Source organism: Xyrauchen texanus, chromosome 11, assembly GCF_025860055.1.
Source record: "Xyrauchen texanus isolate HMW12.3.18 chromosome 11, RBS_HiC_50CHRs, whole genome shotgun sequence".
Taxonomy (NCBI): Eukaryota; Metazoa; Chordata; class Actinopteri; order Cypriniformes; family Catostomidae; genus Xyrauchen; species Xyrauchen texanus.
The window spans coordinates 42,145,773-42,165,956 of record NC_068286.1 but is presented as its reverse complement, the minus strand read 5'-3'; the positions used below and the strand labels follow the sequence as shown (position 1 = coordinate 42,165,956).

The 20,184-nt window shown below is 38.1% G+C and overlaps 1 protein-coding gene across 3 annotated transcripts in view; it reads left to right on the top strand.

Moving 5' to 3' along the window:
• The window catches only part of acsl1a (acyl-CoA synthetase long chain family member 1a), a 30,788-nt gene that overhangs the window by 8,973 nt on the left and 1,631 nt on the right, over positions 1-20,184 (top strand). For 2 of the 3 annotated variants that reach the window (XM_052137760.1, XM_052137758.1), the window contains exons 2-20: positions 5,593-5,823; positions 7,931-8,045; positions 8,166-8,230; positions 9,144-9,245; positions 9,354-9,453; positions 10,542-10,717; positions 10,798-10,830; positions 10,970-11,021; positions 11,385-11,458; positions 11,647-11,724; positions 13,025-13,159; positions 14,532-14,666; positions 15,309-15,404; positions 15,527-15,599; positions 15,706-15,794; positions 16,180-16,296; positions 18,735-18,878; positions 18,992-19,093; positions 19,366-19,437. In XM_052137760.1, the coding sequence (XP_051993720.1) occupies positions 5,629-5,823; positions 7,931-8,045; positions 8,166-8,230; positions 9,144-9,245; positions 9,354-9,453; positions 10,542-10,717; positions 10,798-10,830; positions 10,970-11,021; positions 11,385-11,458; positions 11,647-11,724; positions 13,025-13,159; positions 14,532-14,666; positions 15,309-15,404; positions 15,527-15,599; positions 15,706-15,794; positions 16,180-16,296; positions 18,735-18,878; positions 18,992-19,093; positions 19,366-19,437 (1,953 nt within the window). In that variant the 5' untranslated portion in view covers positions 5,593-5,628. Of the gene's footprint in view, positions 1-5,592; positions 5,824-7,930; positions 8,046-8,165; positions 8,231-9,143; positions 9,246-9,353; positions 9,454-10,541; positions 10,718-10,797; positions 10,831-10,969; positions 11,022-11,384; positions 11,459-11,646; positions 11,725-11,786; positions 11,865-13,024; positions 13,160-14,531; positions 14,667-15,308; positions 15,405-15,526; positions 15,600-15,705; positions 15,795-16,179; positions 16,297-18,734; positions 18,879-18,991; positions 19,094-19,365; positions 19,438-20,184 lie in introns of all 3 variants that reach the window. The other variant, XM_052137759.1, reaches the window with a different exon arrangement.

Sequence of the window (20,184 nt, the reverse complement as noted above, 5' to 3'; positions counted from 1 at the left end):
TAGGGTTAGTCTATAATTAGTATAATTAGCTTTATATTAAAACAGTAGAGGTCCAAGACATGGCCTCATGTAGATTGCTAGGTACACGTGTGTATATCTTTTACTCAGCAGACTCTTAGGTTAGTTCAAGGGCAAATCAGAGGAGGCTTGCACCATGAGAAATAATGAATTGGTGTGCTACTATAATTGGCTTAATTGATTCAGTAGCGTTTTTTGAAGTTAAATAATTTATTAAGAAAAACGCTATATACAGTTTTTGTTAGCCTGTTTTTGAAGCTGTAAAATTATTACAGCCCTGTACATTACTGTTTGGGAAAGCATGTTGTATATGTACAAAAACATCTTTTTTTTATTTATTTAGCAGGTGCATTTAATGTATAACTTCAAAGTATTACAGACCAAATGATTCATTTTACACAGTCCATTACACTAACAAAAATTACCGTAATATTACAATGTTTTTGGTACATGGTGCTATGGGAATACCATGTTTTATTAGGCATATTCATTTAAGGGCTGTCAATTTGATACCATCACTGTGCCATAGTCCACCATAACACATATTTCTGCTCTTTCATATGAACGCCTGCCATGTCTTTGAGAGGTGTTTGACTTTTTCCATCAGATGATGAGTGTCAGATGGAACAATAGTGGTGTATTTATAGATATAGGTGATATGTCAGGGGGTGAAACAGCTTTTGAGCAAGCCAATATCACACAGACCCCATGGGCCGATATTATCGACAAGATATTAATGGTGCTATTCACAAGTTTTATCACTCATTTTCACCTTCTAAGTAAAGGTGAAGGCTTTTTTCACAGATATTCTCAGCTTGAGTTGGCAAACGCCTCATTGAGGCGGAGAAGCTATCTGCCCTTTAAGGGATTGTTCCCACAAAAATGAACATTCTGCCATCATTAACACCCTCATGTCACTGCCATCTTGTATGACGTACTTTCTTCTGATAAACACAAAAGGAGATTTTCTGTAGATTGTGATGGTTGGAGTTGTCCTTAGCATGTCATGAGAGTTCATAAAAAACAAACCATTTCAGGGAGACATTTTTCAAGAACTCTCATGACATGCTAAGGAGTAGAGGTCGGCCGATAGTGGATTTTGCCGATACCGATAACTAAGGTGTTGTCCTAAATGAATTGCATCTCATATGCTGTTTATTGTTCAATCAAAATCCAAAAATAAGCAGAAAAAAATGAAGATTTGGTGCATAATGCATGACTTATAAGTATAAACAAACCTGAAGTACACCGTGGACTCATGAAATTAATTGATAATTTAAAAAACTATCGGCACATATTTTTGCCGATAGTGATAGTTCCAAAAAGCAGCTATCGGCACTGATTAATACTGTATGTGAAAACGATATATCGGTCTACCTATGCTAAGGAGAGCCTGGGCTGATGTCATGGTTTTTGTGTCCTTTTCAATGCTTGAAAACTCCTCATTGTAATTGTATTAATAAGAGCATAATTGCTCCAAAGGAAAGTAATATGGGTTTGGAACAATATGAAAGGTTTTTATTTTTATGTGAACTATTCCTTTAAGTGAATGTTTCTGTCAAGTCAAGCTGAAGAAATGTATGAGATCTCAGCTTAATGAAGGATCCTCTTCCTCTGTAATTAGTCCACATACTGCTGGAGGCTATGGACTGATGCAGCTAAAATATTTATTTTATATTTATATAATTTTTTTCATTACTGGCACAGAAAGCGCCAATCTCTACTCAGATAGAGCTGTCATGAACAAGACAGGATAAAAGGAGGGTCAGTTGCATTTTGATACTCAGGCTCTTAGCTGAGTACAATAAAGTGTTTTCTGTGAACGGTTAGTGTTATGTCTAAAGCTGAACACGTAAGTGGATAATGTTGGATTTTATATGTAAATAATTAGTTTAAGAGTCTTGGCTACATTCGACCACCAAAATAATGTAGGGAAATATATGACACCTGAGAAGATTAGGAATCTGATTAAAATTCTCCACGATTCAATATGTAATACATATTCAATTGTATCTGCTAATAAATTCAAGGAATTTAGATCAGTAAGGGAATTAGCAATTGATTTGGGGAATATTGGCTGAACAAAGTCTTCAGCCAGCGATGAGTTGATAGGAACATAAGATTCATTCTTACGGTAATACAACTTTCATGGCCATTGAAAATAATATCATAAATAGATTGAAATACTGTTTATGTGCATGTAGCTTAGGATCGACAAATCTCAAGGGACAGATGTAATTTAATAAAATACACAGTCAACTTCTCTTTGAGTAATAACAAGACTTTATTAACTAATCTACAACAAACATACATAGACAAACACACATAAACACGGATTTGGTAAGTGAGCTTTGACAGAAGATGAATGGAAAATGATCTGTAACAGAAAACAAACTTCTCTATAGACCTTCCTTCGAACAAGCGCTGAGAACTTAATTTAGTATGCCGTGATTTGAGATGGGGTTACTCAAATTATATTAAAGAAAGCACCAGATTTCAAAAAAAGTCTGGAGGTGTTCACTTGTGTTGCTTGGTGTGTGGATTTCTTGAAGTCCTTTGGCTTGGTTCAGTTCCAGGAGGCCATTGTTTGATTCGATGGGTGGGTGATGGAATGACCAGACAGAGCCCCGTAGGCGAGGTCTCCCACAAGGGAGGACTCTGGACTTCTTGGGGCAGAGGTCAAAGTGTGTGATGGCTTTAGAGCAGAGAAGAGAGATAGAGGAGTTGTCCAGGCCGGTCTTTTAACCCATTTGGATTGTTCACACCCCAAAGAGGCGCTAAGCCAGGGGTGGGGAACGTCAGGCCTCAGGGCAACATAAGGCCCGCAGGACCATTTTACTTGGCCCACGAGGCCATTTGAGGAATAATTTGAAAAGCAACAAAATAATTTTAAATGATAACAATGCAAAATATTGTAGTAACTAAAAGCACCTTTAGTGTTTTTTCTTGGTGTGTGTGCATGCAACGGAATGCGTATGTTATTTCAACCCTCAATCAGAAATTGCAAGCAATTGAATGGCCCGCAAATTATTTAGTAAATAATCAAATGGTCCTTAATGGGAAAAAGTTTCCCCACCCCTGCTCTAAGCCAATCAAAGCAGCTTTTCAGATACCATGTGATAATTTCTGTCCTCACCTCCAAATAATTTGTTTATGGCCCTTCATTCTTTTTCCCGCTCTAAATAGGACAATGTTTAATCATGAATTCATAAGAAAATTATAACCGCATATTACCCGAAAATACTTCACACCATCATTCTGGAACTTAAGAGACAATCAATTACACAGCAAACACTTTTACTTACTTATTATATTACAGTTATAATGCATGATAAAACGTCGAATTAGTTTGTTAGTTTTAAACATGGATAATACATTACACGTTATGAAAAACATAATTGTCAGGGTTATCATCTGCATAGGAAGCATTTGTCCATATTTTTTGTATAATCTTACATATGGCTGTGTAGTTGGATTTTAGTGAAATAAGAAAAGTCTAAAGCCCATGTGAAATGTTCATGAATTAAGAGATGGTAAGCCAGAAAATGGCCTCATGATTAGTATAATAATTGTAAGTGTAGAGAGTTGGTTATATTGAAGAACAATGGAATGCCTTTGCTCTGTGTAAGGGGGTTTAGATGGGCAAGGAGGAGGCTTAACAATATATACAATATATTTATTTAAATAGAAAGACACACACAAACACATACAGGGCAGCTGCCTGTAATTCTCTATCTCGAACTGTCGTCCTTGGCTGCCTTTATCCCTCACTCGCCCCCATCAGGCTGATTGGGGACCTGGCGTGAGCTGTTCCAGCCCGGCCCCGCCCTCCTCCACTCTACACTCTGAAATTCCCAAGGCCAACATGGGGAAGCTTCTTCAGCAAATGGTCTTATCAAAGAGAAGAGGGGTTTTGTTGTGTAGGAAGCGTGCATGCTCGAGGGACGTGCGTCCCCGCGACAGAGTGTGCCTCAGCCGGGTGCAGTTTCAATCTCTCCCCCTTAGATCGGGACACTTCGCACAACTCATAGAAGAGGCGCTTACCGCACAGAGAAATGACAGTTTCGGAGTTTGTAGTTGTTTGTAGTAGATCTGCTTCCAGATTGTTTGAACTTTAATAAAGCAATAACACATTAAATATAACTACATTAATGATGCAACGCTGAGGCGTTTCCTTAAACTCTTGACACGCAAGTTTTGCTTCAGGTGAGCAGCAGCTCTAGCTCCACTTATTCCACAACGAGAGTGCTTCTGTGTTTACTTATTTGGTGTTTTTGTATAGTTCCCTTATACTTAGTGGTCTACATCACCTGAAGCTGTTTGGAAAATGTAGAGTGCATCTGGACTGTGAGCTGTGTTTTCTTCCACTCCTCAGTCAGGTGCGAGCTGCAGAGGTGCTCTCGCGTGCTATCATTAGAGTTTCATATGATCTCATGTTACGATAAATGACATCAAACGACTATTCGACAATGGAAATTTTTGTCTACATTGTTGATAATGTTGACTAATCATTTCAGCACTATTGCTGGCACCAGTACAAATCTCTTTATAGCCCATGAGAAAGTCAGAGTAGATTCTGTATTTAAGTGGTGGTGGCGTAGTGGGCTAAAGCATATAACTGTTAATCAGAAGGTCGCTGGTTCGATCCCCACAGCCACCACCATTGTGTCCTTGAGCAAGGCACTACTCCAGGTTGCTCCAGGGGGATTGTCCTTGTAATAAGTGCACTGTAAGTCACTTTGGATAAAAGCATCTGCCAAATGCATAAATGTAAATGTAAGTCATTCTGTGTAGAACTGTTCTATTTCTCTTAGTTCTCTTCTGCCTCTAAGACACTACAATAATCACAAACTTTGCTCCTCAAATTACACATGAATCCTTTGGTTCCTTCCTGTACACCACACTTGCATTCTCCAAATGGAGACAAGAAATAGGATGGGCCAGTGCTTTGTTGACTATAAAGCTGAAATAACAGTTCTGTTTTCTGAGATTGGTTTTGTTCTCATTATACGAAATGGCCTTCCAAAATACTGAAGAAAAACATTCTCTTTCTTCCTGTACAAAAGTGACTCATGTCTGTAAATGTCTCATAAATATCAACATATTAGAACGTTATTTGCTTGTTTCTCTTTTTTTTGTTGTTGTCTGAATAGACCTGCTAAAATGTATTATTAATGATACCAGTACTCATTAATACACAAAGTGTATTAAGTGTAATGTAATAAATCTGTGAAATAATATGAGTGTTAATCACATACTATCTTTTACCATAGATTGGTGGAAAAGTGTGTAAATATTTGCTCTGAATATAATTTGATTTTATTAAGATTCTTTATTAAGTGATGGAATCTGAAATATGGAAATATAATTGTAAGAACGAACACATTTGCACTGGAATTAAATCTGGAAAAATTTGGTTGATTTAAACAAAAGATGAAAATAATGTAAACACTTATTTGTTAGATATATTAATGCATTTTTGCACTTGTAAAATTGCTTTAAAAAAACAACAACAAAAACAGATTTTGTGTCTCACTAAAAGTCTTCCCTCTGTTTTTCTCCTTTATACTTTAGTTAGTTGCAGTAAGTGGTTCCCACCATTGAAAAACAATGCAGGCCCAGGATCTGATCCGGCACCTGCGGATGCTTGAGCTGGATGACGTGAGACAATATGTGCGGAGTATTCCCACCAACACTCTCATGGGCATGGGCGCCTTCGCTGCCATCACCACCTACTGGCTGGCCACCCGCCCCAAAGCCCTCAAACCACCCTGTGACCTCAGCATGCAGTCCGTGGAGATACCAGTAAGTGTGAAAATACTTGTAAAGTTTTAAGTTTTATACAGCAAACCCAATTTTAAGAGCAGAAGTGAGATATGGCTGATGGTAATTTATAGAGACTAGGGATAGGGACTTTAGGGTCTGGGTCAGGGCTCAGGGTTAGACTAGTCTTTGAAGAGCCAGACATTTGGCAATTTGCATGAAGTTTGGTATTGCAGCTTATTTTAGCCATGAACCAGACAAAACTTGCCCCTTGTCTACCGCTCACTTCCGGTGTAGATAGGATGCTAGTCTGAAAAGGGCCATATGAGCAAAATGCAAACCACCAAGCACATTTTTTTACATGGCACTTGTAACTCATTCAAGCAATGGCCTAGCTGTCTCTGTGAAAGCTTAGAAAGATAAAACTTACGAAATTTGTGGAAAATGTGTGGAGACTTTGTTAGAATTTGTTAGAATCCTCATCCATCATAAAATGCTGACCAGAGAGAGACCAATTTTTCAGGCAGACCAATTATCAGCCGGTTTTGCAAGGCATCACCATAGCAACATCATGGACAGAAGGGTCTTTCCAACATGTTTAGAGCGTCTTGTCCAATTGAAATTGATCTTCTGCGCCATTGATTTAAATGCTACTTGTATATGCTATAGACTTACATTGAAGCACGGCTTCTTTTGACCTATTTATATTGAAAAAGGTGTATTGTGTAACTTGAGCAAACAGCGCAATAGTGATCTGTGATATTTTCCATTTTTATTCGCTACAATATTGAAACCACAAAGAGTAATATGTCATTTATTTACAGTGGATTATTTGTACCTATATAACTCATCATTGACGCATTTGTTGTGAAATTTTAGGGGAAGATATGCTTTCCACATAGTCCTTAAGTAACTGTCAGTGTAACCAGCAGTTTCTTAGCAGCCGTGGCTTGAATATCCACCACGTTTGAGAAGTTAAAAGGCTTTGACTGCTGTAATTCGAGTTGCAAAACTTCAGTGATGACTTGCAATCTTTCTCTAAGAAAAGGTCTGTTGATCTTCAGTGCAGTTAAGCAATGTAGATAGTAGTTTCCTTTGGGTTAACCCCAGCATGTGAAGTGGTTTCACTCTTTGCAAGTAACCATATGCGTTAAATGCAACCATGTCACAATACTCTGCATGCATGAACACTAAGCTGAAAATGCTCTGTTAAAAACTTGAGTTCTGTGTCCACATCTGTGTCCTCATTCATGTATTTAAATGGATCAGTGCACAAAACTTGCTCTAGATTTTGTTGGGACCATTTCTTGAGGTTATGATAATGACCACATCTACTTCCTGTCAGTGAAGCAAAGGCTTTGTGCGTGTTTAATTATGTATTGAAAGCATGGAGACATCCCACCTACAGCTTTTCTTGAAATAGTCTATTTTTAACCACATTCCTGCTTTCTTCCTACTCTTTAACATCTTGTTCTCATCCACTGAGCATGGTTGTGCATGTATATGCATGTATGTGCATGTGTGCACAGGCTATGCTATTAGAGAAGATGTGAATAATTACAGCCTCTTTCATGCAGACTGCTGCGATTATAGCTGTCTGTATTTGATCATAGTTACACATTCTGTCTAACTCTGCCTCTAGTCTGAGAGAGGAATGTTGCAGAAACACTGGTGGTTCTTCATGTTTGCAATGGAAACACACAGAAACATTTTGGCAACAGCTATGAAGTCAGTCAACATTACTTAATGACCATTTGCACATGCCCTTACTTCTTCTGTTAATGGCCTACTCTTTATTTCAATCCATAACCAGGCCAAACGTTACTTTCAGATTTGTGTGCATCTAATTCACCCAATAATGAAAATTCTGGGGGCTGTCAAGCTCCAAAATGAGCAAAAAACAACATTTGTTCATATTTCATTGGTTCAAATGCATTTGAATATTTTGAATCGAACACAAGCACAAATTCAATTTGAGAGCTACAGTGGAGGTGAAGATTTTCAGTAAATACCTGCCTAATATTTCCTTAATGTATTGCCAACGGTCTGTATTTATATATTCATCATTACATAGTTCCTTTAACGTCCTGATTTGAGTGTTTTGCACAAATGGTTCTGAACTTTACATTTTATGGTTTTTGTTTTTCAGGGTGGTGAATATGCTCGGTGTTCTATTCTACTAGACTGTGATACATACATGGCATACTACTATGATGATGCTCGGACAATGTATGAGTTTTTCTTACGAGGACTAAGAGTGTCCAGTAAGTCAACTGGTCATTAAAAGCAGATGTTAAACTCTGTGATATCTGTGATATTTTGTAAAATATCAGTACGGTATTTACAAGCATAAAGCATTGTTTTTTTCTTATATATTTTTTTAGAAAATGGGCCATGTCTAGGGTCACGAAAACCGAACCAGCCATATAAATGGCTCTCATATAAAGAGGTAAGACTGCTGCTGTTGTGGATTGCTAGGAGTTTTAAAACATTATTCTAGAACTAGTTTAAAGGGATAGTTCAACCTAAAATGAAAATGATCTCATTATTTACTCACCCTCATGATATCCCAGGTGTGTATGACTTTTTTTCTTCACCAGAATACATTTAAAAAAAAATAAAAAATCTTAGCTTAGCTTAGAAGGTCCATAAAATGCAAGTGGATGGTAATTCGATTTTTGAAGCACCAAAAATCCCAGACAGTCAGCATAAACGTCATCCATACGACTCCAGCTGTTAAATTAATATCTTCTAAAGTGACATGATCACTTTTGGTGTGAAAAAGATTAATAATTAAGTACTTTTTTTTTCAATTCTATATAACATTCTATAAGAATGTGAGATTACCTCTGTATCATGGCAACGTGAATACGTCACATGAGAGACCACGTGATCTCCACCCTCTCGCTTATGGGAAGCAATGATTTAGAGTTAAAAATTATATAAATATTGATATTTTCACACCAAAAGCGATCGTATCACTTTAGAAGTTATTAATTTAACAGATGGAATCGTATAGATGATGCTTATTCTGACTGCCTGTAATTTTTGGAGCTTCAAAAATCGGATCACCGTCCACTTGCATTTTAAGGACCTACTTAGCTACGATATTTTTCAAATTTTCATCAAATGTGTTTTGCTGAAGGAAGAAAGTCATACACACCTGGGATATTATAAGGGTGAGTAAATAATAAGATAATAACATTTTTGGGTGAACTATCCCTTTAACTGTGTGCATGTATATGGATTTTAGTCTTGTGTTTAATCTAGATACAATATTATTATGGATATCATGTATTTAATGGCAGATTTGGATATGCATTGTGTAAGTTATGCATTTTGTACAATGTATGTGTTTGTAGGTGGCAGACAGGGCAGAGTTCGCAGGTTCAGCATTGCTTCATAGGGGTCACAGCCAGTCAGGAGACAAATATATTGGCATCTTTGCACAGAACAGACCAGAGGTAATCACATTTTGTATGCATATACAGTACATTCCCTGTATTTTTGTATTACATCCAATTTTTGTAATACACTCTTGCATATCATAGTATATGTGTGTGTTGGTGTAGTGGACAATTTCAGAGCTGGCATGTTATACATATTCACTGGTGGCAGTTCCACTATATGATACACTGGGCACGGAGGCCATCAGTTACATCATTGACAAAGGTGAGGAAGCCCATTTTTATGGTTAGACTTTTGTACATATTTCATACTTATTCTATATGTGGATTCTATAAGTACTTTTTTCTGTATCGTGTATTTTTGTCATGGAAGTTGCAATCTAAAATGTGTATTTTTCCTTTTTTGCTCGGTTGAAAAATATTTAATAATCTTTTATGTCGAGTAAGGCCAGAAACATACTTTATGTATGCGCACAAACTCAGTTGTGAGTGTTTTGCCATCACATTACCAACGCTCTACCCTGTTGAATTGGGTGACCATACGTCATCTTTTTCGGAACTTAAAAAAGTGTCCGGACGGGATTTTTACATTAGTTGCATTATGATGTGCATCTGAGTGCATTATGATGTGCATTTCTAAGTCCCGCCTTATCACACACCAATTGGTTGAATATAAGAGGCTTGCAGCAACTATCGGCCAAATTCCTGCCTGTCAATCTCTCCACGAATGCACAAAGCTCTGTGCTAGCTCTTCAGAAGTTCTTCAGAAGTCTGTGCTAATAAACTGTAATCATTATTATTATGGTAATTTGCTATAAATGTACTGACTTTAACTTGCTCAGTAATATTTCTTCAAACTGTTGCTCCACCATGACAGTTGTTGACTTTAAAGAGAAAACGCGTCGTAGATGCGAACAGTTCACAGTGTATTCTACAACTCCGTTGTATTAGCATTATATATATAGTGATGTCATTACGTGATTACGTAACTGAATTGGTGAATCATTTTTTTTTACCAGTTCATTGGATCAAACCGTCCGAAAGAACCGGACTTCCCATCACTAGTTCCCACTAATGTCCTCTATAGCGCCCCTTGTGCCAATGTTGAGAATGCAATGCGTACTTGCGTGTAAGAATTACAGTCTGATACATTTTAGAATACAACTACACACGAAGTTTGCGTAGCTAGAAGCATCTGTGCTCGCATAATTTATGTTCCATCCTTAAAACATGCTTGCAAACAAAAGTGTGTGCTTGCATGTTCTGCTTTTATTTTACAAAGTTAGACAGACACATTGTTTTGGTATGATTAATTGTGATACATTTCTGGGGAGTAACTAAGCTTTTTTGTAGCCACCATCTCCACGGTGATCTGTGATATCGCGGATAAAGCTCGTCTAATCCTGGACTGTGTGTCTGGACGGAAGCACAGCATCTCGACCGTTGTGATCATGGAGGACTTTAACAGCGAGCTGATTGCACTGGCACAACAGAACGGCATTGAGATTGTGAGCCTTAAAGAACTGGAGGTTTGATTTCACACATACACTTAAACTTAATGGTAAGCATTGACGCAATCATGCACTCAACGAAGTCTTTCTTTTTGCAGGCTATTGGTAAAGCCAACTACAAGATGCCCATTGTAAGTCAGACTAAGCATTGTATTGATTCAAATACTTTATTAACTTTATTAAAGAGTAATGAATTGTTTGATTGGATTTTACTTTATTCTGGTTCATAGAAGTTTAATGGATGCTGAGTTTCTGCTTTTTTATTCCCAGCCTCCTAAACCAGAGGACCTGGCTCTAATTTGCTTCACCAGTGGAACTACAGGTATATCATTATGTACATATGTCTCTATGAGAGTGTGCTGGCAATTGTCAATCCAAGTTCTTTCTTATGGCAGCTTGGTGGTCCTTTTAACACACAAACACATCCTAACCCTCACAAGAACCTTTTTGCATTTCTAGAATAACATTAAATCATTATTTAGTATGTTTTTTTTAAAAGCTGCTTTCCTCATGGGGATTGTTGGATAGTGATTTTAGTTTACATACACACACCTGTTTACTTTGGCATCTAATTGTGGACTGAGCTACTAATAAATTCTACAGGCTAACCCTACACAAAACCAAACCCCTCGCCTTAAAAATAATAATAGTAAAACGTTCATTTATCTGATTTCTTTACAAACAGGAAATCCAAAGGGAGCAATGCTCACACATGGAAATGTTGTTTCCAATTGTGCTGCTTTCATGAAAGTAACAGAGGTAAGCCAAGAGCTTTTAGCCTCATTATCCCTTAAAATGTATTTTTAGTCAAAATGTCAACAGCTGAATTATAAATAATAAATGTCAGGTATCAGAAATAAAAAAAATAAATTTCAAATGATTTTTTTTAATCATTTCTTTGTTGATAGTCAAGTGCAACTCTTTTTAATTATCTGTCTCTTGGTTAGGGGTTCCTGAATCCTAGTCCTCGAGATGTTCTTATCTCTTTCTTACCGCTAGCACATATGTTTGAAAGAGTAGTGGAGGTACGCTGTATTTCACCGTGCATGTGTGTGTGTGTGTGTGTGTGTGTGTGTGTGTTTTACAGGTACATTGCATGCTTAACCAGACAGACATTCAGATTTCTTACCTACCACTTGCACACATGTTTGAAAGAGTGGTTGAGGTATGTTTTATGCAGGCACACAGACATGAAACCAGTAAATCTTTATTAAATCTTCTATTTGTTTTAAATTAACATATACTCTAGTCTATTACATTTATGACAACACGTGGACATTTCAAATGAAAAAATGGGATGGCCGTATGTGATGCTCGTCCTTTTATCAATGCAAACATGTTTTTTTTTTTGTTGTTTTTTTTATTTGATGGACAGAGCAAAATTATTAAAGGAATGTACCGGGTAGAGTACAAGTTTAGCTCAATCTACAGCATTTGTAGCATAATATTGATTGCCACAAAAATGTATTTCGACTTGTCCCTCCTTTTCTTTAAAAAAGAGAGGGCTGGGTAGCTCAGCGAGTATTGACTCTCACTACCACCTCTGGAGTCGCAGGTTCGAATCCAGGGTGTGATGAGTGACTCCAGCCAGGTCTCCTAAGCAACCAAATTGGCCCGGTTGCTAGGGAGGGTAAAGTCTCATGGGGTAACCTCCTCGTGGTCGCGATGAGTGGTTCTTGCTCACAATGGGGTGCGTGGTAAGTTGTGTGTGGATCGTGGAGAGTAGCATGAGCCTCCACATGCTGTGAGTCTCCATGGTGTCATGCACAATAAGCCACGTGATAAGATGCATGGAGTCTCAGAAGCGGACTTGTCCTCCACCACCCTGATTGAGGTGAGTAACTGCACCATCACGAGGACCTACTAAGTAGTGGGAATTGGGTATTTCCAAATTGGGAGAAAAGGGATAAAATATAAAACAAAATAATACTTTTTAAACCTTTCGGTGTAAGGTTATAGCCAATTTGACTGTAGTTGCCATGACGATGTAATGTCAACAAAACCTAAAATCCTAAAATGATTGAAAAATTTCTGGTTTTAAATCCTCCCAAAAATGGCCCCATTCACTTTCATTGTAAGTTCAACACTATAACCTCGATTTTTGCTTTTTTAATTTTTTAAAGAAAAGGAGGGATGAGTCGAAATACATTTTTGTGGTTATCAACATTATGCGACAAAAGCTACAAAAGCTTAACTTGTACTGAACCCAGAACTTTCACCTGGAAAAGTACTTTAAAATAATAAAAAAATTATGATTCTCCTTGTTAATATTAAGTATTAACTGAAAGAATGTTTTCATTTGACTGAATTGTGTGTTTTTTGTAGGGAGTGCTTCTGGTCAATGGGGCCAGGATAGGATATTTTCAGGGTGATATTCGTCAGCTGATGGATGATTTGAAGACTCTTAAGCCCACTGTGTTTCCTGTAGTGCCCAGACTACTGAACCGAATGTTTGACAAGGTACTACTGTGCATTATATACACACACACACACAATCACCTTTAGTTCTTTGAACAAGGTAGCATACATTTTGGTGTCCCATTACTTTAAATATTAGAGGAGTTTTTCCAACATGGTCTCATAGAATCATGTTGCTATACCAACAAAATGTTTTGCAAAATGATTTTTACATGGCTCATTGTATGCATCACATCAGTTTCCTGGTGAAATAAACACTAGAGGTGCTAGAACAACAATGGCTTTTATTCACTTTTACACAAATCACAAGGAAAACGTCATAAACACCTATTTTTCGCTCTGTTCCTCAAACAATGCTTTCAAAATACATTAATAACATCAAATTCAATGTACTATAGTGTGATATTGCTTATATACAACAGTTCAATGAACAATTAAATCATTATTTTTTTTAGTATGGTTATAAAAACGCATTTGTGCATGGAACTACTTTCTTACGCGACAGAATCTGTTGTTGCTGGTTCAAACCAAATGATGCGTCCAAGCCTCCGTTAATAATTAAAAAATGTCCCTTTAGAAATAGTATCATGGCTTGTGCTGTTTCGAACAAGTTATTGGATAAAATATTATGGATGTGTATGTGTGTGTGTGTGAGAGCGAGAGAGACACAGAGCATGTGCAATCACCTGTTGCCACACCCAAGCAGAGATGCTGTCAGCTTTCTGAAGATCAGCTTTCTTAATGGAAAAATTGCGTCCAAGTGGGGGTGTTTCTCCCTATTTCGTGGTAGCCGGTTTGCAAGAGTCGATCACTATAGAAACCACAATGTCCTCTGCCATTTTAAACAGCACCCATTGTGTAATTAATCAGTCTGTTGTGTCTCTCAGCTGTGATGAGCCGTAATGCTGAAGTTGTTTGTTTAAAGTCGTTTAAAGGTATTTCCTAGCTTTAGTACTGTAGTAAGTGTAGTAAGCGATCACGAAGAGCTGTTGTATGTAAACGGCTAATGCGAATTCACTACACGTCACATAACTGGCTCATATTACACACAAAAATTATCTTTTGCCACAACTGCTGGCTAACATATGTAATGTAAAAAAAAGACAAACAGATAGCTCTTAACACATCTGCACTGCTCTTACACTTTAGTTTAGAACCGCACAAACACAAGCGGGGTGATACACACAGTGAAGCGTCCGAGTGCTAATGCCAATCAGATTCGTGGACCGGAACTAAATGTTGTATATTATATTATATATCATCATATCATATAATATTATATAAAAACATTACTTCAAAGTTACAGGCCCTATTTTGTGCCCTTATCATGGAAATGTACATTTATGTCTTTAATTTGATTATGCTTCATGATCTTTGCTCACTATGTTATTTATTAATGTGTGTTTGTATTAAGATCTTCGGACAGGCGAACACTCCTCTTAAAAGGTGGCTGCTGGATTTTGCCACCAGCAGGAAAGAGGCGGAGTTGAGGAGTGGTGTTGTGAGGAAGGACAGCATGTGGGATAAACTCATCTTCAGCAAAGTGCAGGTAACCATAAGAGAAAGAGAATGAGTGTTACTGTAGAACAATGAAGCTCATCTTTCCTATGCTGGTTGAGTTTCCTGGCAACTCACTCAAAACACTCACCATCCAAATATTCAGCATTCAATATATAGGTAATAAAGACACAGAAAACAAGAGAAAGTCTACTCTTTAAGAGTTGGAATTTGCTATCGAAATCATATTTAGCCGATAGTTGCAGATCCCAACTATGGTTCCCCTCCGTGGCCATCCCTGGATAATTTTTACAGTTACTGCTTGTTCTAACAACAACAAAATTGTGATTATATGGAAAGTAGCCCCATCAGCACATACATTGCCTCCAACTTCATATCTTGTGGGGGAAAAAAAACGTATCGGGTGAAATCTATATATAAAAATTCCTTCATCTGGTAAATATATAGACTACAAGAAGGTTAATTTGGTACATACTTAAATATATACCATTGTAAACGAGCCAAGTCACCGTCATTTTAAAATAAGAGTGCCCATTTAATTTTGGGCTTGTTTTATAGTTAAAATTCCCATGTAGGGGACAAATACAGGACTATATTTAGCACTCTAAATAAACAACAGTACTCTGCTGCTGTTTGAACGTAGCCATACTGACTCCTTTGACTCCCCATGCAGGCCAGTCTGGGTGGGCGCGTGAGGCTAATGATCACAGGAGCTGCTCCAGTCTCTCCCACTGTACTCACCTTCCTGCGAGCAGCATTGGGCTGCCAGGTACACACACAAACAAACACCCACTCCTTAGTCACATCCTCAGTCACACTGCTACCTGCATAGTGCATACTGCTGTCAGTACTCCCACCACTGGCTAATTATTTCTGTTTATCATATTGCAGTTTTATGAGGGTTATGGGCAGACAGAGTGTACCGCAGGCTGCTCTATGTCACTTCCTGGAGACTGGACAGCAGGTAAGACATGCTAATCAAGTATAAAATCAGATGCATATTGTTTAGTGTAAAACCACATTGTAAAGTCACACAGATTCTTTCAAATTCTTTTGATTTCTATATTCAGGTCATGTGGGAGCGCCGCTGCCCTGCAACTTTGTTAAGCTCATGGATGTGGCTGAAATGAATTATTTTGCAGCCAATGGAGAGGGAGAGGTATGTCACGAAATGAAGCCACAAGACCTTCAATGTTGCTTTCAGCTGCTTTACAGTTTATTCAGGGAACTATTTAGGCTTACTGCCTAAAGTTGACTTTCCAGTGAATGCTGAGAGTTAATTTAATATAATATACCTAATTTAATAATATACTTGAAGCAGTAAAGGTGGACCATATTGCTTGACCAGTGTATTTTTTACTATTTGAATGTGCATTTTTCAGTCACTACAGTGCTGGAAATGTACTAATAGAAAAGCCATTAAAACACAGTGTTAAAAAGTCTAAATGACACTGAAGCTTTAAGTGAGAAATGGGAAAGTATGTTTTCATAGTTTAGTATATGCACAGTTTGTACATCTTGGTTGATTGGCGTGTCCTCCACAGGTTTGTGTGAAAGGATCAAACGTATTTCAAGGTTATCTGAAGGACCCAGAGAGAACTGCAGAGGCCTTAGGTAAAGACGGCTGGCTGCACACTGGAGACATCGGCAAATGGCTTCCGGTAATTTCCACACCTTCTCTCAGAACTTCTCTTTCAGTTTTGGCATCTGTAAACAGCCTGTAGTTAGGCTATTTAACTATAATACTTGGCAGGAGAATTGCTTATTCCAATTTATAAATCTTAATAAATGTAATTAATGATTTAATGTCTTTATCATATTGCTGTTGACTACATTTTATGAAAACAACAAGCCACTGCTTAGTGTCGGGGGGACATGATAACAATAAAATACTGTATACAATATATGCAATTACTGGAAAATTATTTTAAAAAATTATACTCGTCCCTCTTTTTCTTGAAAAAAAGAAAAAACTGAGTTACAGTGAGGCACTTACAATGGAAGTGAATGGGCGCCAGTTGTTGTAGGGTTTAAAGGTAGAAATGTGAAGCTTATAATTTTATAAAAGCACTTTAATTCTTCTGTATTATTTGAGCTTTAAATTTGTTTAAATTGTAATTTTTTATTAAAGTGGATATAACTTTACACATAAAAGGTATGTAAGGTATGACTTTACAACACTAAAATCATGTTAACACACATTGTTTATGTCTTGTGGCTATACTTTTGAAACAGTGAGTATTTTAGCATTCAAAAATTGGCCCCCATTCACTTCCATTGTAAGTGCCTCACTTTCACCTCAATTTCTGCTTTTTGTAAATAAAAGGAGGGGCAAGTCAAAATAAATTTTTGCGGCCCTCAATATTATGTAACAAGTGATGTCAATTGAGCTTAACTTGTATTAAACCCAGAATATTCCTTTAAGTGCATAATACACTCTGCACAGTTTATTTAATTGATTTTAATCTTTTGAGAGCTGTAAATTCCCCTTATTTTCATTCCATGTCGTGCAGTTGTCTCTGTATTGATTTACTTGAAGTATTTTAATTTTATTTTGTGATAGAAAATAATATTGTTATTATAATTCTGCACTGCAAGGAATGAGGATATAAGAGATTAACTGTTTGAGATTGTGAGACTACAGTCAGTACAGAACTTGTGATTATCGGCAACCTGAAGCACGTTCATCATTTTAGCTATCTGCTCTCGCTGGATCTTTCGGGATTCTTCCCCCCGCTGTTAAGTGAAGTGTCCGTGTGATGGTACAACAGACAATGTTTTATCTCTCACAGCCCGCTTTCTCATTTGTTTGGGTGTTAGACAAAATACGGTAGAGACTGTAATACGAAATGCTCTTCTGATCCCTTAAATATCGGATGGTTGGCAACTGTTTTTGCGACACATGACTTGGGCATACTTGGACAACATCATCTGCAAAAAGCAGACCTTCCCCCCACCGACTACGCCTCAATATCCTGTCCATGAATATCACAAACAGGATTGGTGACAAAGCGCAGCCTTGGCGGAGACCAACCCCCACATGGAACGAACTCGACTTCGTGCCGAGGACCCAGACACAGCTCTCGCTTTGGACGTACAGGGATTGGATCGCCCTAAGAAGGGACCCCCCCCCCACCCCATACTCCCGCAGCACCTCCCAAAGTCTCTCCCTGGGGGCCCGGTCATAAGCCTTCTCCAGATTCACAAAACCCATGTAGACCGGGGGCCTGGGCATACTCCCAGGCCCCCTCCAGGATCCTTGCGAGAGTAAAGATCTGGTCCGTCGTTCCACGGCCAGGACGGAACCCGCATTGTTCCTCTTCAATCCAAGGTTCGACAATCGGCCGAACCCTCCTCTCCAGCACCTTGGAGTAAACTTTACCAGGGAGGCTAAGTGTGGTACCCCTGTAGTTGGCACACACTCTCTGATCTCCCTTTTTGAAGAGGGGAACCACCACCCCGTTCTGCCACTCCTTAGGCACTGTCCCAGATTTCCATGCAATGTTTAAGAGGCATGTCATCCATGACACCCCCTCCACATCCAAAGCTTTCAGCATTTCTGGTCGGATCTCATCAATCCCCGGGGCTTTGCCACTGCAGAGTTGTTTGACTACCTCAGTGACCTCCCCCAGGGAAATAGAATCTGATCCCCCATCAGCCTCAGGCTCTGCCTCTAGCATAGAGGGCATGTTGCGATCTAAATCACCTTAAGCTGTTTGGAAAGTTTGGAGTGCGTTTAGACTGTGAGCTGTTTCTTTTTCCTCTCCTCAATCAGGCGTGAGCTGAAGTGCTCCTCTCGTGCGGCATCATTAGTTCCATATCTCATGTTACGTTAAAATGAGATCAAACGACTATTCGACAATTTTTGTAGAAAATTTTTATTGTCAACTGTGTCGATAATGTCGACTAATCGTTCCAGCCCTTCACACGACTGAAAGTTTATTAATCAGCATGCGGACATGTCGGCCCAATTTTTTAGCAGCCCAGTGGGAATTCTGCTGGTCTTCCCGATTAGCCGTTCCGGCCCTGCTGTGAGTTTTACCAAGGTTAAGTGGATTTTTCCATCTTCAACTAGTATTAAGTATGTATTTTGTTTCAGAATGGGACTTTGAAGATCATAGACAGGAAAAAACACATCTTTAAGCTGGCTCAGGGTGAATACATCGCTCCTGAGAAGATTGAGAACATCTATATCCACAGTGACCCTGTTGCACAGATCTTTGTACATGGAGACAGTCTACAGGTGAGAGAACAGGACTGAGTGAATGAAATTCATAATAAAGACCTAACAATGAATTGAAAGTCACGTACACAATATACATATACAGTGTAAATGCCTCCTGTGTCTTTATGTAGGCATGTTTGGTGGGTATTGTGGTACCTGATCCAGATTTTCTGCCAGGATGGGCAAAGAAAAGAGGGATTGAGGGCTCCTACGTCGAAATGTGCAAGAACAAGGTGAAACACTGATGTATTTACACAGTAATCAAAATGTACGATTTTGGATTCAAACTGTTTTATTAATGACAATTTGTCAGTTTAATTGCAATTATTTAAAAAGAAGGGATTTTTGATATCAATACATTTCATCCATCCCAACCAAACAAGTACAGTAGGGAATTCCATATAAATGGAAAGCATGAAGACTGAGACCTTGAAATGTTGGATTCCAATATGAGATGGAACCTTTTCTATCCCTGACGAACTGTATCTATGGTGTGTTAAAACAGGAACTGAAAAATGCCATTCTGGAGGATATTATTCGACTAGGGAAAGAAGCCGGACTGAAGTCTTTTGAACAGGTGAATATAACAAACGCAATTTCCGAACTTTATCTCTGCCACATATAACCTTATAGGGGTCAATGACATGGCGCTAATTTATTTATTTTGTTCGGATTTATTAAGTTATTCAAAAATGCTTAAACATGTAAGTGGTGTAACTGGAGACAGTAAAATAAATAAATAAATAAAATGCTTATTATAAACTGAAATTCTTGAAAAAAGAAATGTTGGCATAAGTAGTTTGGATTAATGTATATAGAGTTTTTTGTTTTGTTTTGTTTTTTTTGGTAAGAAAAAACTTAAGTTCAGTCATGACAACTCTTGGAAAGATTTAGCCTATTAACGTGGGTATGACAGATTGGTAATATTTTGGTCTTGGCGGACTGGATCTGCTACACTGCAAGGACAAAGACTTGCTACTGGTAAAAAAATATGCAGACATGCTGAGTTAAGCATGTGCACATGCTGCTCTTGTTGCACAACAAGGCAAAACAGAAGACATGCTGTAATCAAGCATGTATTGCTAGGTTTCCATCGAAATGTTTAGCATTTTTGGAGTGTATATGAATCGTTGTGTGTTTTCATCCACTACATAATGCACATTAACTTGTTGGAGCTTGCCTTGTCATGATGGAGCAGTTAAATAGCCTCCATGTTTCGGGTAGAATTTTATTTGCAGGATTGAAGCAATTGGGTACCTCGTTTTATTAAATGCCACACTTCAAATCACTAAGATCAAATTTGTCCCCATTCTGATGGTTGATG